The sequence below is a fragment of the Podarcis tiliguerta genome (genome assembly GCF_965153285.1).
Source record: "Podarcis tiliguerta genome assembly, chromosome: 8".
Lineage (NCBI taxonomy): Eukaryota > Metazoa > Chordata > Lepidosauria > Squamata > Lacertidae > Podarcis > Podarcis tiliguerta.
Window position 1 is genome coordinate 45,859,780 of NC_139541.1, and position 26,034 is coordinate 45,885,813.

The following is a 26,034-nucleotide window of genomic DNA, read 5'->3' on the forward strand; positions in this document are numbered from 1 at the left end:
TGAGCAAAGACTATACATACATACACAGGAAGGATCTCAAACCTTTCCAACCAGTTACACATATATACACTGTGAATATTTTGGGCAGAAAAGAAATTCCCAAGGATTAACATCTGCACATAATTGCCCTTAGAAGTACTTTCAGAAGGCTTGTCTTTTCAGGAACCAATCTTAAGATAACCACTAGTTTAGCACAGAAAGATATCATCTGTAATTATAGCTCTCTTGTTGAATATGATTACATTGGCAAGACAGGTAATGGGGGTGGGGAGTTGGATTTTATGTCAAACTGAATGTTGCAGGGTCATAATAACTGTGTCAAAATGAGTCCACCCCACCTGCATTCTCTTTAACAGGTTTAGGATTCCACTGTTCCCTAACGGAGTTCTTGGTACAAGCCAAGGCAATAAAGGAAAGGGACTGGAGGTTAGGTTACATTTAAGGGGTCAGCATACACTTACCAAGCCTACGCATGTAGATATGGCTACTGAAGAAGAACTATAGTTCCTTATAAATCCCTGATAGAAACACTGTTCAACTTCATGTTCCTGAGAATGCACGATGCCATCTTCCCCAAGCACCTGGACAGTGAAACCATTGCCAAAAAAGGCCGAAAGCTGGAGGTCCAAGAGAAGTTCCTGTCCAAATGCTGAAAATTTATAGTGCAAGGAACTCTTAGAGCTCACGGTTGATCGTTTCCTTCTAGCACTGCGCAAAACATCATGCGTGATGTACGATCCACTGGAGTCCACTTCAACAGGGGTGACAAAGATGTAATCTGGAAAGGGAAAGGGTTTATTAGCCATCAGCCTTCATGAGCCAAGGGCATGCCTGTTCATTTATTAGTTGGTTAGTTTTAGGCTTTCTTGCCTAAAAAATTAACCTCTGTAAGACATTTTTATGCAGCAAAGCAGGTTTTCAGTAGGGCACATTCGTTATCACCATTTGCAAAGTGGCACAGGGAGTCTGCAGTCTGTGTTGATACAGCCATGCATGCATAAATACTTCTAAAGCAATGTCAGCCGGCCCCACATAAATGACAAGGATTATAAAACTGGACTCGTTTCCTCTGCCCTCTGATCATTCCCGCCAGGAGAGACGGCTTGGCGTAGCTGTGAAGTTTCCCACAGTCACTTTGGAAAAGACATTTGTCATCACCAAGGTGTCGTTTTTTCCTGCCTCGTCCCTTCAATTGAATGATGACAAATGGGAAGGTGGCTTTCCCACCCCCGCACAATCTCCCTGTCTCTCAAAAGCAGAGCAAAGAATACTGCAGTCCCAAGAGGAATTGCACACAATTTGTTCAACTGGATTAAAGGATTTAATTATTAGTGTCTCAAAGGATTCAGCGTTCTCCTCCACTAACCCCACCAATGGCAGCTTGGCTAGTCTGGTTTTTAAGGTTGTAGCTGACCTCCTGTTGAGAAAGATCACCTCAAACCTGCAAATTTTGCCTGTTTCTGCTAATTCAGCTGCAGTGTGATTTCTTGTTCATGATCAAATAAACAAAGAAGTACAATGAAAAGATTGTGAGGCAATATACCTAGAACAAAATTCCTAAACCTGGTCTGCACTGCTGCATAGCTGTCAACTTTTCCCTTTTCTTGCGAGGAATCCTATTCGGAATAAGGGAATTTCCCTTTAAAAAAGGGAAACGTTGACAGCTATGCACTGCTGATCACTGGCATCCTGATTATGATCCTATGTGCATTTAAAGGTGACAGGATGAACATGAAAGGATTACATATGCATGTAATACTGTCTCCAGGTTTTGAAATTGAGGCAAGGCACTCCAGAGGGGCAGGTCCTCTCTCTATAGCCCCCCCTTCCCCGCGCTCCAAGACATTGTGGCTCACACACTTGCCCACCCATTTTGGCCCCAATCCATACAACCAGAGAGAGAGAGAGCACATAATGCAAGTGGAAGGTTTCAACTCATGTCATGGCTTGCATGCTTGGGGACAGCAGACAAACATAGGCAGTGATAGCCAAGAAAATCAGGAGATGGGCTGGTGCAGCAATGGAGTGCCTCTGGGTCCAACAAGCCATGCCCACCTGTCCTGCACCTGACATTTTATATGACAGCAGGTGTGCCTCAAGTAAAGATGGGACTTCCTGCGAAAAGCAGAATTTGCAGGCATTGTAATCAGCTGATCAGCAGCACCTGCAAAGCATCAGATGATTGGCAGGTAAGTGAACTAGCTCACCTGTCAAAGCAGTCAATGGGAGAGGAGGCCCAGCAGGGTGTGACCTCTGCCGGTCTCTCTAGCTGGGTCTCGGAACTCTCCCCAAGCTACTATCCCTCTCCCCAGGCCACACCCCTCACCCCCCCACCCCGCTTTGCTCCTGCCTTTACATTTTTGCTTGGGTGGAATGTATCCCTGAACTCTGATCATGGCTCTTGCTTGCCTGGAGTAAACTAGCCTGCTGTCCAAAAGTAAATCTTACATTAATTGCTTTGCTCAGTTTTGCCTCTGGTCCTGCTCACCACTAGACTAGAGCCCTGAGAAGTTTGCCCAGAAGGAATGAAAAAGGTTTCTGTAGAGGCTTGATTTTAGTTCTAAATGAACTGAGAACGTTTCCTGGAATATGCCCCCAGCTCCCCAGTGGTTGCACATTGTGGGAGAATATCTGTCATAATAAGTATGCCTCTGTAGGAAATTCTGCCTTTCCAATTAAAGCATTTCTTTAAAAATCCCAGATTTCCTAGGAGTTCTAGATCTTCAGCAACATCTGTTTCCACATGCCATCATCATAATGGACTATATCCAAAGCTAGGCCTGTTAAAATTAGTGAAGATTGATTAATGTCAATGGATCTACTTTGAATAAAATTGAGTTGGATACAATCCATTGCTTTTCTTTTTTCCTTAATGATAATCTGAACAAGGAAAGCAACTGGCAGAGCACCTTTCTCTGCCAAATTTGTATGGCAGGACAAATGCTAGAGATAGAGTTAAAGCGGTGCAGAATTGCTAACTAGCCCATCCTGCATTACAGGGGGTTAGACTAGATGACTCTTGGGGTCTCTTCCAACTCTACAGCTCTATGCCTCCATTAAATGTAAGCAGCAATAGGTTGCCTTTGTGTTAGACAGTGGAAATGATATATCACAAGCCTTTCACTTTCCAGTGGTGTTAATCAGTGGCAGAAGTTCAGGATGCTAAACAGGCTGGTAGCCAAAAATGCAAGCAGCTGCGAGAGGGAGGAATTCCCCAGCGAACAGACACAAGGCACACCAGGATTTGCCTTTCCCAGTCCTGTGCGCACTGTACTTGTTAACACTCCCAGCTAGCAAGAGCATCACGCTTCGATCTTCCTGAGCTACAGAACATTCACAGCTGGACATCCTGCTGAATCTATTTGTATATAGATATCCATACAGAACATGAGTAGGGTTTTTTTGTATTCTTCTGCAATATGAGCCGGAGTGCTAAAGCATGCCATGCAATTGTTTGTAACATTAACTTATCTTTTTTTAAAAATGGGAGCTTCGTCTTCAGTCCATGATTGCCTGCAATCACCTGTTCTCTTTGAAATCTAGGAATCATTGCCTGCCTGTTCACACACGTTTTAATACACTGCTACATTACATTAGCATTTCATTCTTTCTTTCATTTTGGGCAGAAGGCTGGAAGTGCTTTGAAAGTGTAAAGATTCTTTCTACTGAGATGTTTCAAAGAGAGAGAGAGAGACTTGATCTATTTCTTACAAATCCGTAAGCACATATTCTTTATTGTCTTCCTTTCTTTTCACACTTCAGGCTGGTTTCTTTCCATATTGCTGAAAGAGCTGTGCAAAGAGACTGATATTCACCAGTTTTTGTTCACCAGTCGTCAGGAATGATCTCCACCTCTATTTCATTTACACAGAAGCAAGCCCTTCTTGAAACAAATGGAACTTTTATTACAGCTAAATTGGGTCTGAGCTATCAGGGTACCTATTCTCTAATCCTTCCACCAATTTCTCCAGACTATTCCTATAGTCTATTGATTCTATAGCCATTTTAACTTTATGTTGGACTAGATGACCCTTTCAGTCACTTCCAACTCTATAATTCTATGACTGTATTATTTAAACATCAAGGGCAATAGCCATTAACAAAGCCGTTCTCCCCAAAATTGTTCAACTCTTACCAAACCACTAACACAACTGGCCATCACAATGTTTAGCCTTTTATTCATTTCTGTCTCAGCAAAGAAATAGTTCATTGCAATTATTGCCTTGCTCACTTGTCACAACCCTCAAATGGTCCCATTTTACAGATGAGCCACACTGAGGCAGTCACCTGCCCAATCCTCCCCGCACAGTGCAGTCCTATACACCTCTCTAGTCAGAATTAAATCCCACTGATTTGCGTACAGTTTACTCTCAGGAAGGTATGTACAGCATCACACCCTCAACTGAACTCCATAACCAAATCTGGATTTGAACACACCTGGTCTCTTAAGTCTAACTTCCAGCGCTCAATCCACCACAATGGTCGAGTCATGGCTACTTTTGACTGAATCAAAGCATTGGTCCATCTAGCTCAAGAGCATTCACACTGGCAGGCAGCAGCTCTGCAAGACTTCAGAAGGGGCCATTCCTAACGCTACCGGGAGATGCCAGGGATTGAACCTGGGACCTTCTGCCTGCCAAGCAGGTGCTCTGCCCCTGAGCTATAGTCCTTCCCTGCTGAACTATGGTTTGCACAGTGGCCTCCGGTGAAACTACTCCCAACCAAAGAATATTAACAGTTTCCCGCCTCCTGCTCCCATGGGCTCCCGCACAGGCTCATTCATTCGCATTGTAATCGAAAAGGATACGAACCGTGGTTAAATCCGCCGATGCCGCCGCTGTCACCAGTTAACGCGGCCGCCAAGGACACGCAACAGAGGCAGCACAGCTGCAGACTCTGCAAAAAGAGAGAAAGAAGAGGGGTATCTCAGGGATACGTGGGGAAACCTCGATCGGATCTCGCCCCGCTGGCTCCTACCACCACTTACCTTTGCAATGCTGCCGAGCCAGAGGATGGTGAGCGAGTGCATCGGCGTGGCGTCGCCGATCGCCACGGGCAAAGTCCACAGGAAAAGCAGGAGGCAATCCATGGATTCTTCCTCTCGCCTCGGTACATCTGGGAAGGGGGCGGCCAGGAGTGCGGGGTGGGTGGGGTGCTGTGGGTTTACCTGTCGCGGCCACCGCCGCTGCCGCCTCCAGCAGCAGCAGCAGACACGTGCAGCGGGAGATCCCGTCTCCTCCGCCACATGTTCGGGGAGATGGTCATGGGGATTGGCATCCCCCGCCTGCACCGCCCACCGCGGGCGCAGGGCAGCCCATGCAGAAAGGAGCGCCGAGGGGAGCCCTGCTGCTGCTGCTGCTGCTGCCCGCCCGCCCGCCTTCCCCGCCTCCTCCGCGGCCAGCGCGCAGCTTTTGAAATCGGCTGCAGCTCCGCCACCAGGACGCGGCGACCCCAAGGCGCAGCTGCCCTGGCTCGCTCGCTAACTCGCTGCGCGCCGCAGCCCCCGGGGAGCGGGAGCGACGGCTCGGAGGGGGCGCAGCGATGGAGCGCACCAATCGGGGGGGAGAGACAGAGAGAGAGGGGAGCGAGGAGGCTGCTTGGTGGCTCCGGGCGCTTTGGCAGCAGCGCCTGCTCTCAACTACCGGGGATGGGGCGGGCGCGGGGAGGGAAGAGAAGGATCGGCCCTTCGCAGGCTCCCCTTGCTCTGGGCTGCTCCTTCCTGGGTTCTGTTTCTTTGATCATCTTCAGCCATTGGAATCTTAATGTTCTTCTTATTGTTGTTGCATTGTATTCAGCCGAGCTCTATGCACAGTAGGCCCATTGGTTACCAAGGCTAAGTTAGTTGTGTCTTTTACTTCGACGGCGGAACTAGCTTTGGATACAAAGTGCTGCTACTGTGATCTAAGTGCTACTCAGAGCAAAGCCATTGGAATTAATAGATCTGTTAGGCATGGCCACTGATTTCAGAGGCGCTGCTCTAACTAGGACTAAGATTGGATATAAACTATTAGCTTCACCTTGTGTGTTAAGGAGGAATGACCATAACTTGTGTAATTGGTTGTAAATCACTTAGAATCCTAAAAAACCCTGTCTGAGACTCTGCTAGAGCTCAGTGTAGATCAGTTGGCTATGTCGTGGCCTTCTAGGTATTGTTGGCCAGGCTAGCTGGGACTGATACGAGTTGAAATCCAACAGCATTTGGAGGCAGCAGGTCAACCATCCCTGGTGTAGACAGTGCTGAACAATGTGGACCAATCACATGACATTGAGGCAGGTTCCTATGCTCCTAATCATGGTCATAATGATCATCATCGTTGGCGAAGGAGGAGAGGGAGTAAATAGCAGAGCAACTCTAAGCAGGTTCACTCAGAAGCATGTTCCAAACATGGCTCATTCTCAGGCAAGTGTAAACAGGACTGTAGCCAGAGAGAGGGGTATTGGAGAGGGGGGAAAGTTGGTAAGGGCATGAAAGATGTTGCCTTTTTCTGTGAGGATTTTTACACTGGCTTCCTTCTTGGGCTATTGTTGATAGGTATGCCTGACATACCTATGCTTGATTGGGGTGGAAAAGAGAAAGGAATCTCAGAAATGGTAAAAGCTAACAAACCCAGAACATTTCTAGAACATCAGCCAGCCTTGCCTGCAGTGCCAGTCTCTTTTTTGCTCAATATTCCTTCTGTGCCCCCAGCCAAGCTTAAGAGGCTCTAGCTCCCTCTGCCTGCCCTCTGCTTCTAGGGTCTATGAGTTCAAGGTCAACTTCCAGACAACCTGTTTATTGAGCATCCATCCTGATTTGTTTGCAGGGGTTACACATCATAACAAGCAATTGTTATGTCACACTTTCCAGTGTGCACTTTCCATCACAGCAAATACAGTGGTACCTCAGGTTAAGTACTTAATTCGTTCCGGAGGTCCATTCTTAACCTGAAACTGTTCTTAACCTGAAGCACCACTTTAGCTAATGGGGCCTCCTGCTGCCACCGTGCCGCCAGAGCACAATTTCTGTTCTCATCCTGAAGCAAAGTTCTTAACCTGAAGCACTATTTCTGGGTTAGCAGAATCTGGAACCTGAAGCGTATGTAACCTGAAGCGTATGTAACCCGAGGTACCACTGTAGTCTGATTTTTTTGTTGTCCACTTTTATTGTGCAACCTGAATTTGTTGGCATGAGCTTGACTCCCTCTCACAAAACACCAACACTCAAGAAGGACCCTAATAGTATATTGGCATCTTAAAGATAAGCAGATTGACAACAAGTCTATGCATGTATACTCAGACATGTGTTCTCTTGGATGAAATTAGGAGGACTTCTCCAAGATAAGTGTATAATAGGACTGCAGCTTCATTGTTGCAGAAACAGTGATTAACTAGAGCCTTTGTCATAAACATTAATTTAGCAGATTTTCCCCCCATTGCCACACTTCATTTATTTAGAACTCCAAACAACTTATTTAATGAGCTTGCATCTTGATTTGCTTGCAGAAAGCTTATGAAGAGGTTAGATTATATCCAGTCTTTATTGAGCATCCATTCTGATTTGTTTGTGTAGAGGTTATATAAAAAAAAATTGTTCATCCTGATTTGCTTGTGGTAGGTTTATATGTGTTCCTGCTATTCATTCATTCATTTCATAGTATTCAATACATTTCCCCACCACTTTTCTAGCCACAAAATGCCCTTTTCTTTTTTTAGAGTGGATTTGTTGTACTAGGGTGGCAGTATACTTGATGTACTTATGTTGCACAAATCTAAATGTGCTTGAATCCTTCCTGTGAAATAGTGACAATTCAGGAAGCACACCTTATTATTACATTTGCATCCCACACTTGTTCAAAGGAGCACAGCAAAGCATACAAGGTGCTTTCCCACCCATTTAATCCTCACAACAATCACCTGAAGTAGCAAGGGTCTGGCCCAGTGGGTTTGATAGATGAGTGGCAATTTGAACTTGAGTCCTAGTTCAACACTAGGCATGACTCTGGGATGGGAAACCATCAACCATTCAACCGTGATTTACCTTTATTCACAGCTGCCCCACACTGGATGACATCTTCATCTAGCTATCCGGTGTGACCCCAAGCTTATTTATTTGTCATGCAGAGGACTGGCAAATAATGGCCCAGGAGATGACATCATCATCCCTTCTGTGTATATGGTAGCACTTCATCCCTGCCTGTCATTGTCCCCCATCACTGCTCAGTACGTGCCTGTTCCATGCAAAACTGAAATGAAAGAGTGACCGACCTTCACAACAGAGTGATAATTGGTGGCAGTGCCGTCTTCCTAGTTTTCCTATCCTAATTAAACATTTTTTCTCTCACTCACTACAGATGTTAAAATTCATGAATGGGATGAAGTGGCTTCTAACTCGCGAAAACATATGTTGTAATAATTGGCTTAGTTTTAGCAGTCATTTTTATTGCAATAGATGAGCACTACTTCCCTTGCTGGAATTTATCACCACTATCTGGACAAACATCATCCACTACATTCCCTACCAATCACAGATTTCTGCAAGAGATGGCATCAGAACTTGTCAAAAACTTGGGGAGAAAAGTGTTCACTTTGCATTTTCATGCAAGCCAAATTAATTTGCACTTTCTGAACCCATAAACAAACTGAATTGTATTGCATGATGGAAAGTTTCAATAAACATTTATGGCTATCTGCACTTTTTGAATTTGTGGTGCAATTCTTCAACCATATATATATATATATATATATATATATATATATATATGCAGGTTTTGGTGTCCTCGGGTGTCTTCCCGTGTAAAAGTTGGGGTGTCTAGGCGACGTTTCGACGAGGTCTCACTCGTCATCTTCAGGCTGGTGCTTTCGGCTTCTTGTTACTGGAACAAGTAACAAGAAGCCGAAAGCACCAGCCTGAAGATGACGAGTGAGACCTCGTCGAAACGTCGCCTAGACACCCCAACTTTTACACGGGAAGACACCCGAGGACACCAAAACCTGCATTCCTGTACCCGTGAAAATCTACGAAAGCAAATATATATATATATATATATCTCCAGTGTGAAAGGTGTTTGCAGAAATGCATATATTATTTATTTATCAATTATTAAAATTATGTCCTGCCCTTCCTCCCAAGGGATCCTAGGGCAGCAATGAGTGAAAATAATGTACAAACCTACATTAGGCCAAATTGCATGTGGAAATACATATATATCAAGAGAAATCCACACATAAATTTGGATATTAGACCCAAACTCATTGCAGAGTTTGATTTGCTTCTTTTTGGGGTTAACCTTTGGAAAATCCACCCAAATCTATTTTTGGTGGTGTAGCTTTTGCCACTCGTATTTCAAGGGAGACACTTGAGATTAAACTCCCTTGTTTGAACTGTTCTGGTATAGAACACTTGAAAACGTGTGGGGTGAGGGGAGCTCTTCCTCACAATAAGGGGCCAGGGGCCCATTTTGGCAGCTCCAGTCTCACATAGCTGTGAACCAAAAAACACTTAGCTGAGAAGATGTCCAATTGCCTTTTACAAGCAAGGTGTTTATTTGCAATGTGATTATGCAGCCCAATAAGCACATTTCACTTCTCTGCATTGTTTCCTGTCCATAAACATTAAATAACTTCCTTAGCTTGGAATGGTTTCTTTCCCTTCCAACCTTCCGTAGCAGGGAAGGGGGACATCAGCCTACCCAAATCATTTAGTTAATTCTATTTATGGGCCTAGTTTTGTGGAACTCAATTCCAGTTGAAATCAGATAGACCCTCCCTGCTGGATGGTGCCTACTGAATACTTAAAGAAAGAAAGAAAGAATTCCAGCAGGAATGTTAACTGAAATCTGATTTTATAATTCTAATGACTTTTATCTGCATTTGTATTGAGTTAGTTGTACACCGCTTGGAGACCATTGTTATTAAATGGCATATCAATTGTTGGAAGGAGTAAATGAATAAATAAATGTTAATCACTTCCTTTGAAACCTCTCAAAGTGATCTAACAATAAAAACTGTTAAAACAATTTCACATATAGAAACAATTAGGACAATGTCATGTATAAAACCATTTCAAATCCAATACAGATGCAGACTTGGATATAAAAACCTCCACTGGCAAAATTGTTGTTGGTCTACTACTCCTATCATTCCTAACTGTCCACTGGGAGTGATGGGTATTGCTATTTACTGTGGGTGGCCTTGACAAAATTGGAGAAGGCACATTATAACTTTCTAAATACAATAAGCAGAACTAGGTACAGATAAATCTGTCAGTTTCAGTTTATCTCCGTTTCTCATTTTCCAATAATAAAGTCAGTTCTCTACATTTTCACATAAAATTTCAATTTGTTTAAAAGAGGAAGGGATTCATAAAAATTTGGCAACTTTAAAATGAGAATTTCTCTTAATAAATTTATTTTTGTATGCAATTTTTACTAATACACACATTTTTACTGGTCATTTCCCCTAATATGATGCATTTTGCATGTTGTTATTTTCACTAATATATGCATTTTTGTACATATTGGTTGGATAACCACATCGTAAAATTGAGAGAAGGTTGGCTGTGTTTCATTCACATATTGTCCTTAGAAGCGTGAATTAGATCATTTCTCATTAAAGTGTGAACAAGATCCACTTTCTCCCCAATCCCTGCTCTTGATAAAATGTATCAATTTCCAAAATAAATGCCTGAGCAACCTCCCTAGTAAAAAAAAAAAAAGCAGTTGCTGTGGCAAAATCATCTGGTCGATGGAAACTTCTGCATGGGCAACTTTCCTCATATGGGTTTAAAAAGCTTGTCTTGTGCTTTCTAGGTCCAAGCAGTTTTGCCTTTGCCCCACTGCTTTCCCCTGAAAAACCCACTTTTCAGTGCTAAATCAGAGTAAACATCAGCCTGGAGAAAACATGACTGACATTTGCTCCGATTCAGTGGTAGATAGCAGGTTTCTGTGGGGGAAAGTGGTGGGGCAAGTGGAAGTAGGAAGGTACATCCTGGAATTGGGCCTGGCTGGCTGCAACTTTGAACTGGAGTTCTGCATGTTTTGTTGCAGGCGCCACTTCTCTTGCTTAATGCCCATCCTCACAGAATTTGTCTAATCCCATATAAATTATGAACCATAACCATATCAGGGTAGGAAAGAATTCCTTAGATCAGGGACATGGAACCTGTGACCCTACAGTTGTTGATGGACCCCAATTCCCATCTGCCCAATGGCTGCAAGGATGAAAATTGTAGTCCAAAGTCTGTTGGTCATCTATTTTCACCTTGCATGGGCAAGTACTGTATGAAGTATTAAGATACTCCAGAAAAAGGTTGCACCCCTTTAAACAAGTATTTATCTCTCTCTTTCTCCTGAGAAACCAATGTCACAGCACTAAACAGTTGATAAAGAGTTCCTCTTGCCTTCCAGTCTTTTCCCACATGCAGAATTCATATTAACATCAGCAGGACAGACAGGCATGCAGAACAAATAAGCTTATTTGCTTTGGCTTCTTTTGTTTGAGCAAATTCTTCACTGTGCAACACACTGGCAACCACTAAGTATATCTAAGCAAATAACTTGGGAGTGCTCAGTTATGTGACAACTATGGCCTCATTTTCCAATGCCAATTCATGCGGGTGAAAGCGGTAGTTCTAGTCTCCTCATTTTTATCAATCAGAGATGCTCCCATCAATTCCTACCATGAAACTTCTGTGTTCTGTGCTTGCCATTTGGGATGGTTAATATGTTGAATATTAGAAGATAAGATACTACAGATTAATGGGACATATAGAATGGTATGTGTCAGGGAACTGCCATCAGTGCCGGAGGGAGAGAGCAAGATCCAGAGGGATTCCAGAGAGCGTCCCGGGATTGGGAGAGGCAGCCCATCTTCTGGGGAAGAGAATCAGCGTAGCACCACTGGAGAAGGGGGGCAGATGGGGGAAGCGGCGAGGCGGTCCCATGACTCCTTGCAGGCGACCAGCGGGGAGAGTAGGGGTCCTCCGCTGCCTATGCCCTCCTTGTGCAGAAGGCTTTCACGCAGAGAGAGTAGGAGGAGACTAGGTGTCAAAGAGCTTCTTTGCTGGAAGAAGTTTAAGAAACACCCACTGACGGATTCTGCCAGCGATTGAGACAGCCACGGGTGAGTGGCTGTCCGGACAGAAAAGGTTCACTCAGGCAACCCAGCCAGGTGTTTGCACCAGCTTACGCACGAGCAACCCCTAGAACCACTACAGTATGCAATGCTAGACATACTCAGAGTAGACTCACTGAAGATAATGAACCAAATTCTGTATTGGCTTAAGCTTCCTGATCATCTTCAAAGGTAGTTACACATAGAATTCACTGCTATAGTCTGGGTTGGGAGGTCTCCAGGACATGTATAACTAAGACTAAAAAAATCGGTCCAGTAACAGCCATATTTGGTGAACCAGCCTAAGCTAAACATAAGCACTCCTAGCCACAGAAGCCACTTGTGACTCTAGTGAGAGACTGAACATCAAGAGTTCTTCCAGACTGCAAAAATCTTCCTTCAAGGAAAATAAAACCATTCCAGTAACAGGTTGTCCACCTAAAGCCTGGACACAGGGACTGGTCACCCACAGTACTTTTTTAAAATCTGGATTCAGCCTCACTTTACTGACCCCCATCCAGCCTATCATTGCTTCCAGGCACCACCCACACAGATTCTCTTCATTCAGATAGAATGGAAAGATAGAACTCTGTGCCATTAGCCTACTGAAGTCACCATGGTCCATATCCCTATTTGTCAGGTTCCAATGGTTTCATATGGATGTTGAATAGCATAGGAGACAGAATGGACCATTATGCATCCCCACAGGTCAAAAGCCATGACGATGAGCAACAGTTCATGAAAAATCAGCTCTCACACAGCCAAGATAACATTTAAAGCATCCTACAATGAAGGCTGATTTTGCTTATGGCTAACTGAATTATTTCTGGACACAGTCTACCACGCCATACTGATAACTACATTTCAGCTGACATGGAAACAGACTAGGTAACAACAAACATCTATGGCTTGAAATGGTATGGTTCCTCCATTAATTTATGTGCCTTGTGAGCCAGGAACACTCCTAAAATAAAATTCCAATCATCTCCCCAGTCTCTGTATTAAATTCTACATTCTGCAGAAGCCTCAAAACATCGTTTTAGGAGTAGAGTTATTTCCTCCAAAGAGCTCTAAAACTTACAATTTCTGTGACTGAGACCTACAAATCTTGGCAAGCTCTGAGCAATAAAAAGCAATCTCAGTGGAATTAGTTGTCAGCGTATTCATATTATTATTGTTGTTGTTATTGTTATCCCGATAATTTCATTTTGCACAGCTTCATAATCTGGTTAAGATGGAACAAAGGCCTTGAACTCACATTCCATCTTGCACCCCAAACTCTCAGTGAAATCAAGAGAGATCAGTGTTTACATTTCCGCAGGGTGTTCAAACTGCTCCGGTCCCGAATAGATGCTTTGATTACAAATATTAAATAGCAATTTTCTGCTTTCATGAATTGCTGTGTACCGCACAGCATGGTCATCCTAATTTGATTAGTTCTACACATTTATTTATGTTTGCTAGGATATCCTCTCTCCTGGCACTGCGAATGAAGTTCCAGCTATCCTGCTGACATCCTTGTATTGTATTTTCCATGCTTTGCTGCCTGATCCGGATTCCAGGGAAGAATGAAGGTTGCACCTCCATACTGAGTGCTTAAGGGCTAACACACAGCACCTTCTCTGAGATTCTGTTCTTGTTCACTGGTCGCTAATGGCTAATGCTTGGGATTTGAATAGAGATTAAATGACTAGCTTTTCCAATGTCACCACCAGCAATTTTTTAAAAAGAAAAAGACACACACACATGAACACACACACTAGAAAGGGGAATTCCAAGCCAGGAAAGCAAAAGAGACATCCTAGAAAGTGGGCAAATTCCTTTGGACAGCTTCCAAATATCACGAGTTTCTGTCTTAATGCACTGAACACTTGGATGGCTGCAAAATGAACAAGGGGAAAGCTGTGATTCAGGACATGGATCTCTTTCTCTCTCTCTTCACCCCCCTCCCCAAAGGAAAATTAAATAAAATATCCATCAGTAAGCAGAGTTAATGTAGGGCAGGAAAAGGGTGTCATTGTGGGTGGCCCAAATTAGAATTTTCAAGTGTTCTGTTTTAGAGGAGTTTCCTGGAAGCTTGCCCAGCGTAATTAAAGAACAGGTAACTCTGAATTCACAGAACTCTAATAAAAACTCTTTTTTTCTCACTTTACAGTGTCGTAAGCATGCCAAAATGCCCCCCTTTCTTTTGGAACAATGGGATGGAATGGCATAGATGAATTGCACTTTTTGACAGATGTAAGGGTGTCGCTTCCAAATCTATGCTATACAAGTTTCAGCCTTCTGGTAGTAAAAACGAAACAAAACATAATTTCAAATATATTCTTAATATCATAAAAAAAATAGAATTAAAACTTTACACGGTAATCAGCAATAGCAGGATCAGAAATACAGAAAGAAGCATTTTATTCAAACATCTGGACTGATCTGAAATAATGGAAGTAGCAAACTTAATGCAAATCAATACAAATCCTAATCCGTTTAACTGGGAATAAGCTGTATTGTATTCAATTGTACTGGGAAGACACGGTTCAGGTTGTTCTGTACATTACTAGGTATCATTGAAAGGAAGTCAAACACCTGTAGTTAGTGGCCCACAAATCTGTGTAAATATTTCATTATCTTTTAAATTCTATTTCTTTGTTTAAATTGCCCACAATTGCTTGTTGGTGAGGCTAGGATTGTGCATTATTTCCTTGTGCCATTGAAAAAGATTGTTGGAGCGAAAATGTGCCTGGTGTTTATATAATCTTTAATAAATTTATTATTATTTGTGAATTAAAATATTGGGCTCCCAGGAAGGTATCCCAGGGACCAAATGGTACATTGGATTTCCATTCCCAACAACACTGGAGATGGAGATCTGGTATTGGGTCCCTCCTCCCTTCTGTTTCTCTCTTCTATTCTGCAGTCCCCCTTTCCCCATTTTCACCTTCACCCCCATGTCCATGCCCCCTCTCCCTCCTTCTCTGCAACCCCACAAGTCATTCCCATGGTAATCTCCCACATCTTTCTTCTCCCACACATTGCTACTACCAAGCACCCTTTTCACCTTCTGCCCAACTAGGGAAAGACTCCCTCCTCCTCTTCGGACCCTTTCATGACCCTGTTTTCATCTTCCATCCCATTCCCATGCTTCCTGTTCTCTCCTTTTTTGCAATCCCCTTTGCTCCCCAATTGTGCTGGTCCCGGGGGTAAGGTACCTTGGGTGTAGCAAAGTCCACACGAAGAGGGGCAAGGTCCGAGGCAGAGTGCCGGGCGGTGAACAGGAACGCTGGAACAGGAGGCTGTGCAGGGAACAGGAACGCCGGATGGTCGGGAACAGGAGGCCGAGCAGGGAGCAGGAGTACCGGATAGTCAGGAACAGGAGGCCGGGCAGGGATCAAGAACGCAGGAAGGTCCGAAGCCAACAACGACGTTGCTCCCGCAACCTGGGGCCGGGCTGACTGGGCTTTTATCCTCTTCTAAGGCCAGGGGCGGTCCCGGCCCCCAGGAGCCCCGCCTCCTCTGGCCTTAAGGCGAGCACTCCTCCTGGGGGCAACCAGTTCCCTTCGCCTCTCTGCTCTAAACCTCTGCAGATCAGGAGAGGCCGAGGGGTTACTGGGCCATGGAGGAGGCTCACCTGTGGCCACTGAGTCGTCAAGCCTCTCTGGGGCCAGAAGGGCTTCACCTGGGGCCAGCTCCTGATGCACTGCCACAGGTGCAGGCTCTTCAGCATCTAGGCCTGGCCCCAGTTCAGCCGGCCCTGGAGGCGGGGACTCCTGTGCAGGCCGGGATTCCTCTGTTTCATCCTCCGAATCGGAATCCCAGGCCATCACACCATCCCCCCTCCCAGGCCCCCCCCTCAACCGAGGGTCCGGACCCGGCTTGCCGGGGTACGTCGCATGGAACTCTCGGAGGCAGGCAGGTGCGTGGACGTTGGCCGCTGGTTCCCAGGAACGGTCCTCCGGTCCGTACCCCTTCCAGTCAATGAGATACTGCAGCTTCCCCCTGCGGTATCGGGAGTCCAGGATGCGTTCCACCTCGTACTCAGGCTCTCCCCGAACCAACACTGGCTGCGGTCGGGGACGGTTCGGGTGGAACTCGTCGGGTGGGGCCACCGGACTCAAAAGGGACCTGTGGAAGACCGGGTGCACCTTCAGGGTTGCGGGTAACCGGAGACGAAATGCCACAGGAGAGACTTGGTCTACGATAGGGAACGGGCCGGTGAAGCGGGCGTCCAACTTCCGCGAAGGTCGAGAGGGGTGGAGGTGGCGAGTGGAGAGCCAAACCAGGTCACCGACGCGAAGTTCCGGCCCCACCTGGCGGTGGCGGTCGGCCTGGGCCTTGTACGCTTCCTTGGCCTGGTGCAGTTGCTCCACCAAAAGCTGTTGCTGGGACTGGAGCTCTTGAAGCCACTCCGTCACCGCCGGGACTGCGGATGTCGGCAGCACCTCTGGAAACAGCCGTGGATGATAACCATAACTGGCCTGGAACGGGGTCTGCTGGGTGGACGCATTCACCGCGTTATTGTAGGCGAACTCCGCCAATGCCAGGTGGTCGACCCAGTCATCCTGCTGGTAGCTGCAGTAACACCGGAGGTACTGCTCCAGCACCGCGTTCGCCCGTTCCGTCTGGCCATCGGTCTGTGGGTGGTAGGCTGACGAGAGGCAGACCTCCGTCCCGAGGGTCTGGTGTAGTGCTTGCCAGAACCGGGATGTGAACTGAACGCCCCGGTCGGACACCACGCGCTCAGGTAGGCCATGCAGGCGGAAGACATGCTGAAGGTACAGCTGAGCAGTTTCCTTGGCTGTGGGTACAGATGGACAGGGAGCGCAGTGCACCATCTTGGTGAAATGGTCGGAGAAAACCAGAAGGCAGGTACAGCCACGAGACGAGGGTAAGTCCACTACAAAGTCCAACGAAACCGTGTGCCAAGGGTGCGGTGGAACTGGCAATGGCTGAAGTAGGCCGGGGGGTCGCCCGGTAGGTCCCTTGGCGCGCCGGCAGACATCACAACCAGCGACGTAGCGAGCCACGTCAGCCTTCAGGCGGGGCCACCAAAACTCTCGACTGACCAGATGGGTGGTCCGATACCGTCCAAAGTGCCCCGCTGCTGGGGCATCATGGGCCATCCGGAGAACCTCCAGCCGTAGTGGCCCTGGCGGGATGTACAAACGACCGTGGTGCATCAGAAGGCCCTGATGCAGGACCAGCCCCGGATACTGTGGGCTGGACCCTTCAGCCAGCTCCCGGAGTCGTTCCTGGGCCCAAGCGTCGACCCGCTGCTGTTCCCGCACCCGAACCTGCAGTGGCTGCGCCTCCTGGGTGGCCAGGAATGCAGCCGGAGGTAGGATCGTGGTGGGTTCTGCTTTCTGTACCGTGTCTGCGTTGTCGTCAGGTTTCCGGGACAGGGCATCCGCCTTCTGATTCTGAGAGCTAGGGATGTAGCGGATCCGGAACTGGAACCGGGAAAAGAACAACGCCCACCGGATCTGTCTTTGGTTCAGCTTGCGGGTGGTCTGGAGGTACTCCAGGTTCCGGTGGTCGGTTCTCACCTCCACCGGATGTCGTGCCCCCTCAAGATGGTGGCGCCAGACCTCAAAGGCTACCTTGATGGCCAGTAGTTCCCGCTCCCACACAGTATAGTTACGCTCCGCTGGTAGGAGCTGGCGGGAATAGAAGGCACAGGGTAAGAGTGGCGCTTCAGGACCAATCTGTTGAGACAAGACGGCACCGAGAGCCGTACTGGAAGCGTCGGTCTCCACCACAAAGGGTCGAGAGGGGTCAGGATGTTGTAAGATTGGTGCCCTCTGGAAACAGGCCTTCAACCCCTGAAACGCCTCCTCTGCCTCCTTGTCCCAGGAAAACGGCGTCTTTGGGCGCAGTAGCCGGGTCAACGGGGTGGTGCGATGAGCATAATCAGCGATGAAGGACCGGTAGTAATTGGCGAACCCCAGGAAACGCTGTAGGTCCTTGCGGTTCCGGGGTGCCGCCCATTCTTGAACCGCTGACACCTTCCCCGGGTCCATTTGCACCCCATCTGGAGAGAGCCGGTGACCAAGGAAGTCCACAGTCCGCTGATGGAACTCGCACTTGCTGAGCTTTGCGTACAAACGGTGCTCACGCAAGCGCTGCAGCACGGTCCGGACATGTCCCTCATGGCGAGCCGGGTCACGGGAGTAAATCAGTATGTCATCCAAATACACCACCACGTACTTGTCTAACAGGTCCTGAAACACGTGGTTGATGTAGCGTTGAAACACAGCAGGCGCGTTGCACAAACCGAAAGGCATAACCAAATATTCGAACTGCCCGTACCGGGTCCCAAACGCTGTCTTCCACTCATCCCCGGCTCGGATCCGAATCAAGTTGTAGGCCCCCCGGAGGTCCAGCTTGGTGAACACCTGTGCCCCTTGCACCCGCTCCAGCAGCTCCGAGATAAGGGGCAAGGGGTACCGGTCTGGGACGGTAATTTTATTCAGGGCTCGGTAATCATGGCAAGGGCGGAGTTCCCCACATTTCTTCTTAACAAAAAGCACCGGCGCCGCGGTGGGCGAGGTGGAAGGCCTAATGAACCCACGCTCCAGGTTCTTGCGCAAGAAGTCCTGCAAAGCCTCGCGCTCTGGCTCTGTTAGGGAATATAAGCGACTCACTGGTAAAGGCGCTCCGGGTTGGAGGTCTATGCCGCAGTCAAAAGGCCGATGCGGCGGCAGCTGGTCTGCCCCCCGTTCCTCGAACACGTCCTGGTAGTCCTGGTACACGGCTGGGAGCGTGGGTGCTGCCTCCTCTGAGGGCGCGGCCGCCAGCGTTCCGGATTGAGCATGGGAACATGGGTCTGGGAAGTGCACGGTCCGTTTGACCCAGTCAATCTGAACGTTGTGGGCCTCCAGCCAGTCCATCCCGAGCACCAGGGGGAAGCGGGGCATAGAGGCAATGTCCAAAGTTCGCAACTCCCGGTGCTGCTGGAGACACAGGACCAGAGGCTGGGTCTCCTGAGTAACGGCACCTGAACGCAGAAGTCGTCCGTCAATCGCTTCCACCTGGACCGGTACTGGCTTGTTCCGAAGTGGCACCTGATGATGGGCGGCAAAAGCAGCGTCCATATAGGAGCGGGTTGCCCCTGAATCTACCAAAGCATGGGTGAGGATCCAGGGCCCACCTGGAGGGTATAAACGTACCGAAACCATAAGATGTTGCAAGTCCATTGGTGCGGGCCCATTCTGTACGGTTTGGGACCCCCGGTAGCTAGGGCCATCAGCTACTGGGGTTGGCGGTTTCCCTGCGGCTGGCGTTTCTCAGGGCAGGACCGAGCGAAGTGTCCACTTCCGCCACAGTAAAGACAGAGATTTCCATCCCGACGCCGCGCCTTCTCTGCGGGGGAAAGGCGTGGCCGCACTGCCCCGAGCTGCATAGGCTCCTCCGTTAAATCAGTTGTGACCGTGGGGCTGCCGGAAAAAGCTGGTGCCGTGAACTGGAAGTGTCGGCGACCCCGGGCCTGACGACGATCCTCCAACCGGTCGCCTATTTGTAGACTCCGTTGAATGAGAGTGTCCAGCGTGGTGGGGCGTTCCATTGTGGCCAACTGGTCCAGTACCTCGTCCGAAAGCCCTTCGAGATACTGGTCCCGCAGTGCCGAGTCATTCCAGGTCAAGTCCTGTGCCAACAGCCGGAACTCCGTGGTATATGTGGCCACCGTGGACTTGCCCTGTTTCAAATGCCGAATCGCCCGGTTGGCTTGACTCTCTTTCTGGGGGTTGCCGAACGCGGCCTCCAAACGATTGCAAAACCCCGTATAGTCTGCCAGCAAGGGGGAGTCTTGCCTGAGTAGCGGCAACGCCCACTTGGCCGCCTGGTCCTTTAACAAGCTAATCAAAAAGTGCACCTTGGTACGGTCGTCAGGAAAGTTCCGGGCTCGCCCCTGAATATACAGTTTGGCCTGGGCCAGGAACATGGGAAAGCTGGCCGGGGCTCCATCAAATTTCTCAGGCAAAGCCACTGGGTACTTGCCCGGAGCCGGGGCGTCGGCCCCAGAAGCCGGTAGGGCTTCCAAGCGTTGCTGAAGTGCCTCAACCGCGTCACTGAGCTGCTGCACGGTGTGAGACAAGGCCTGGTTCTCCTGGGCCAAAGCCACCAGTGCAGCCGCCTGTTCAGCCATGGCCTCTGGCTCTTCCCGAACGCACCCCGACGAAGGGGGAGTGCGGGAGGTGGCGGGAGCAAACTGTGCTGGTCCCGGGGGTAAGGTACCTTGGGTGTAGCAAAGTCCACACGAAGAGGGGCAAGGTCCGAGGCAGAGTGCCGGGCGGTGAACAGGAACGCTGGAACAGGAGGCTGTGCAGGGAACAGGAACGCCGGATGGTCGGGAACAGGAGGCCGAGCAGGGAGCAGGAGTACCGGATAGTCAGGAACAGGAGGCCGGGCAGGGATCAAGAACGCAGGAAGGTCCGAAGCCAACAACGACGTTGCTCCCGCAACCTGGGGCCGGGCTGACTGGGCTTTTATCCTCTTCTAAGGCCAGGGGCGGTCCCGGCCCCCAGGAGCCCCGCCTCCTCTGGCCTTAAGGCGAGCACTCCTCCTGGGGGCAACCAGTTCCCTTCGCCTCTCTGCTCTAAACCTCTGCAGATCAGGAGAGGCCGAGGGGTTACCGGGCCATGGAGGAGGCTCACCTGTGGCCACTGAGTCGTCAAGCCTCTCTGGGGCCAGAAGGGCTTCACCTGGGGCCAGCTCCTGATGCACTGCCACAGGTGCAGGCTCTTCAGCATCTAGGCCTGGCCCCAGTTCAGCCGGCCCTGGAGGCGGGGACTCCTGTGCAGGCCGGGATTCCTCTGTTTCATCCTCCGAATCGGAATCCCAGGCCATCACACCAATTTTCACTTTCACTCCTTTTTTGTCCACCCTCCTCTTTACTTTTCTCAACTCACTCCTTTTTCCTCCACCCTCCTCAACTCTCCCTTGCACCTAGATCGCCCCATGCCCATGCCGCCACCTCTCTCCAATTCTGCAGCTCCCTTTGCGCACAACCCTGTTAATGTATCTTTAAGAAGAATAGACTGTTAAGAGAAAGACTGTCAGCTTGTTCTGTTTGAGAATGTTAAGTTCATTCGATGGATCTTGTACATATATGGGTGTTTGCTTGTTAATGAAGTATTTTGTCTAAATTGTTGCATTGAGTTTGGAATAAGTAATGGATGGGAATAGTCTTATTATGAAATGGACTGGCATTCACTGACAGCCCCACCAAACCAGAGGGTTCAGTGGATAAGCTATTGGTAACTTCTGAGTGACTGAAACAGGGTACCAGGAAGAAGCATCTAGAATGATGGTCAGACACTCCACTCCAATTATAAGTTTTTCTGCCTACCACCAATGAAATTGGAGAAGCATCTTTGCAACTCCCGTCACACTATCAGGTGGAAAATAGTAATTTCACTACAACTCTCCTCCCCCATATTTCACTTAGTGGAAACCCACCAAATGAAACTTCCCTTCCCACAGGTTCTCACCTTAGGTAAGGGTCACATGCCTGTCTCCTACAGTGCCTGGTCTCCAGTGCCTGGTCTCCCCTTGCCTGTCCCTGAAGTGAGGAGCCAAAGAGGAGAATCTCTTCAGGGACCACCCCACTGAGGTTGACCCTGCTTCGCACAGCAGAGGCATTTATAGTAAAGCAGGTTCTGGGCTACATCCCATCTTGTATCCAGAAGCAGTTTGCCTCAAGCTGCGGTTCAGGGGATAACCAATGGATGGCAATTGCTGCCTTTGTGCTCGACTTGCAGGCTACCCAGAGTTTCACTGATCACGGTGGGCCCCTGATCCCATCCAACAAGGATCTTCCTATGAGAACTCAGTGTGTGTTTAGTTCTTCAAATGTTTATTCAAACATTTAGCTCTTTATCATTATTTATATTTTAACTTTGGGTCACTAGAAGTCATAAAATAGTTCCGTGTGTGGAGAGGCAACATCTTTATTCAATAGTGTTTCTTTCCAAAATGCTTCAGACTTTTCTGAACTTTTGCTCTGTAGAATTATTTAACATTTCAGCTGCCCTTTCCAATTAAGAATTAAATTTGATCTACCCATTTCTCAGCCAGTACCAGCAGCAGCTTCCTCGTTTGTCTAACACAGGAGATACTGGAGATAGAAAGCAGATACTGCCAAGAACCAGGAGTGGGATTTAATGTGTGTCTTAACCATCAACCAACAGCAATTCTGCAGATATTTGTCTTTTAAGCATCAACCAAACCCAGCTTCATCCCAGCAGACAAAAAGTTATTTTTGAGCATTCCATTCCAGCTAAGCAGTCTGTCTCCTGATCTTCAGGGAAGGGAGGAATCACCCTTGAGATGTATCTTAGTTATCACATTTGCATCATGCTCACTGTAAGAAGCTCATGGTGGCATTTATAGGGTTATTCTCATTGTATCCTGTGAACCACTAATCTAGGACTGGGAAACCTGTGGACCTCCAGATGCTGCCAGACTACAGCTCCCACCAGTCCCAACCAGTGGTCAAGGATAATGGTAGCTGTTCTGCAATAACATCTGGAAGGACATAGTTCTCAGATCTGGTTTCAATAACACTCAACAGTAGGACTGTGCATCAGCTTCAGATGATTGAACCAGTTTGGGCCAACCCAGAATTCGGCTGAAGCATGTAGAGACAGCCCCAGGTTAGATTGGGTCCATCTGGAGTGATCTGGGGCTCTCAAAGTAGGGGGCATGGTCAGTTGGTAAGTAGAGGAGGATCTTCTTCTCCCCCTTTCCCAACAACATATTTATTTAGGGTATAAAACCCTAAGAGGAAGAAACACATGTAGGCTGCTTGTGTGCATCTCATTGTCCTCTAATTAAAAACAACAACCCTAATTAAAGACTGTGCAAGGCCCTTGATTCACTTTGGAGTCCAGATCTGGGCTGGCTTGGACCTGGATCATACCAGGTTAGATCAAGGCTGGTTCAAAATGCCAGATTGGCCCCCATATCAGACACTGTGTTTACTATGCTATGGTCTCTTGCATGCTAGTTATAGAATCAAAGAATCACAGAATCGGGAAGGTAATCAAGCCCAACCCTGTGTTGATGCAGAAAATCCACTTCTGCAACATCTCTGATAGTAGCCAGCTCATCTAGCCTCTCCCGGGAAACTTCTGATGAAGGAGAGTCCTCCACCTTCTGAGGCAGTCTCTTCCATTGCCAAACACGTCTTACTGTCAGGAAGTTCTTCCTAATATTTGGCCTGTGTCATTTTTCTTGTAATGTGAACCCAAGGGTTGTTTTCTTTCTTTTCTTAGAAACATCAGCATACCATAGAGAGGGGGAGAGCTGACCCTTCACTGTACACTATTTTTCTGGTCAAAAATCAGCACTTCTGAAACACTGCATCACTGGGAGCAAACAGCAGGTTCACAAGCTGATTTCAGTGAGGAGGTAGGGCAGATGGAAGACCCAGCTTCCCTACTTGCTGCCACTCCATTCAGGATCCCTTAAGGCAACGAACGAGGAAACTTTGACCATCCCAGTGTTGCTGAACTTGGCTCTGTGTTGGTGCCCACCTTGGTAACCACTGTCCCTGCTCCTGACCTCCACAAATCTATTTAGTATAATTAATAATTATGACAGTAATGAAAATAGTATTAATAAAATAACAATTATGATGATGAATTTGTACACTGATTTTCAATAAAAATTCTTCCTAAGATGGTTTGCAAGCCACATACCACTCAGTGACAGGCAGCAGTTCTGCCAAGTTTCAGATGGGGGACACTCCCAACTCTATCTAGAGACACCGGGAATTGAATCTGGGACTTTCTACTTGCAAAGCTGGCCCTCCACCAATAATCCCTTCCCGTGGAGATGCTGAGGACTGAACTGAGCACAGATCAGAGTAGGAAGGTCAGAGACAGGGCCAATGAATGGCAAGCCACTTTTTGTCTTCCCATCCATAGAAGCTGTGCTCACCAGAACATTATGCCCCCCCCCAATGACATGCTTTGTTATGATGATTGTTGAGTATTTTGAACTTGGCATGAGTGCCTACCTTCTTTGGCCATGGTTTTCAATATGCATGTCCCAGGCAAAGGGAAAAAATGGCTTGTTCCCCTTGCAAAATGTCATTGTTTGCAGATTTGTTTATTTTTCAAAACCCTGGACTATGTTCTGTTTACTGGTTTCTCAAAGCCATCACTCAAAGTTTCCCTTCCCTTTCATCACTGGCCACTTTATTCAGGGTGCTGGACAAGCTGATGGGAATTGTAGTCCAAAGCATCTGCACAGCACCAGGCTGAGGAAAGCTGAACTATCTGTTACAAGGAAGTTGGGGAGAAACACAGCAGAGCAGCATCTCTGTTTTTCTCACAGCAGCTAGTTCTGCCTCCAGTAATTTTATCCTTTCCTTAGGGTGGGGGGGGGGGAGAGAAACAAAAAACAAATTGCTCAGAAATATACATTGACTGTAGATTAATCTTGCTTTCTACGCAAGAGCCAATTCTTGACAAATCTTGTTTCACAACAGACAGTATCTGTTTTTAGTTTGCAATTCCTAATTTCTCACACATCTTTCTTATTTATTTATTTAAGCAAAATTCCTAATTTGCAAACAAAACTGACAACTGACTGTCTGGTATCAAATCCCAGAGAGAAATGCTCTGGCATGCCGAGGAGGTTTATGTTATTTTCTAAACCATTGTTTCCAGTGGTTGCTGTGACAGCACTTATTTAATTTCTTATTGTGTCTGCATTCAGTGGAATGCGTTTGGTTTTGCCTACCTCAGCAACTGTGCGATCTGAAATTTCACAAGGGTGGAATGAACAGGAAATGAAATTACACTGTTATTCTGATAATGGCTTGTTCCTATAGCACTGGAATCAACAGCAATTCTCCAGCTGTATTCAATGGCAGCAGAACCAAGTTTTTAAAAACGGTTTCAAAATAGATTTTTAATGTGATATATGATATTTTATGGAAGTGTGTGTATATACTTTGGCTGGGGAACTGGATCCAGCCGGTGGGCCAGATCCTTTTCTTTTCCCTCCTGTCCCACCCTGCCCTGCTCCATGGGCCAAGTTTGACAGGTGGGAGAAGCTGTCCACCTGTCAATCACCTGACATCACAGGTGACTCGTTTTTGCCTATGCGGTGCTCAATCAAATCATGCCGGCAAAGCCACAGTCCACAAAATGCCGGTAATCAGATGGTTGTTGGGGTTGCAAAGCCTTGTGCATAATGGGACCTAACACTGCAACCCTATGCATGCCTACTTAGAAGCAAGACTTGACAGTTTCAGTCTGGTCTCACTCCTGGCTCAGTGGGTCGAGGACTGCAACATAATTGAGGCCCCACCTGCACCGAACATTTAAAGCAGTATAATACCATTTTAAACAGCCATGGCTTTCCCCCAAAGAATCCTGGGAATTGTAGCTGCTAAAGGTGCTGACAGTTATTAGGAGATTCCTATCCTGCTCATGCAGCTATAGTTCTCAGAGAAGTTTGACAATCAATCCCTCTTCTCTGGGAAATCTGAGAATAGTAACTCTAGTGAGGGTAATATGAGGCTCCTAACAACTCTCAGCACCCTTAACAAATGACAGTTCCCATGATTCTTTAGGGGAAAGCAATTGCTCTTTAAATTACCTTGGGAAAAGCTATTGTTCATCAAGCTGGCCCCAAAAAACCGTACTGCGGCCTGTGATGAGGACTGTCAACTTTTCCCTTTTTAAAGGGAAATTCCCTTATTCCAAATAGGATTCCTCACAAGAAAAGGGAAAAGTTGACAGCTATGATTAGGACCCGAACTCAGACAGCTCTTTCCAAGCTACATTTAACAAAAAGAACAATAGTGTTCCACCTCTCAGCTGGCAAAATATCAGCAGTTGAAACTGGAAGTGATTCCTTGACCCACTCAAAGATCTGCCGGATCACAAGCCCATCTTGAGTGATGGCACTGGGCCCAAGCATCTTACAGATCATTCT

General features: G+C 47.4%; 1 protein-coding gene across 3 annotated transcripts in view; it reads right to left on the minus strand.

The window, feature by feature from the left end:
- Positions 1 to 5,438, minus strand: part of ADAMTS18 (ADAM metallopeptidase with thrombospondin type 1 motif 18) — a 94,788-nt gene extending 89,350 nt beyond the window's left edge. For all 3 annotated transcript variants that reach the window (XM_083454537.1, XM_083454536.1, XM_083454535.1), the window contains exons 1-3: positions 4,988 to 5,438; positions 4,812 to 4,896; positions 462 to 778 (exon numbers count right to left, since the gene is read on the minus strand). In XM_083454537.1, coding sequence (XP_083310663.1) covers positions 462 to 778; positions 4,812 to 4,896; positions 4,988 to 5,089 — 504 coding nt within the window. In that variant the 5' untranslated portion in view covers positions 5,090 to 5,438. The remainder of the gene's footprint in view (positions 1 to 461; positions 779 to 4,811; positions 4,897 to 4,987) is intronic.
- Positions 5,439 to 26,034: the final 20,596 nt, after the last annotated feature.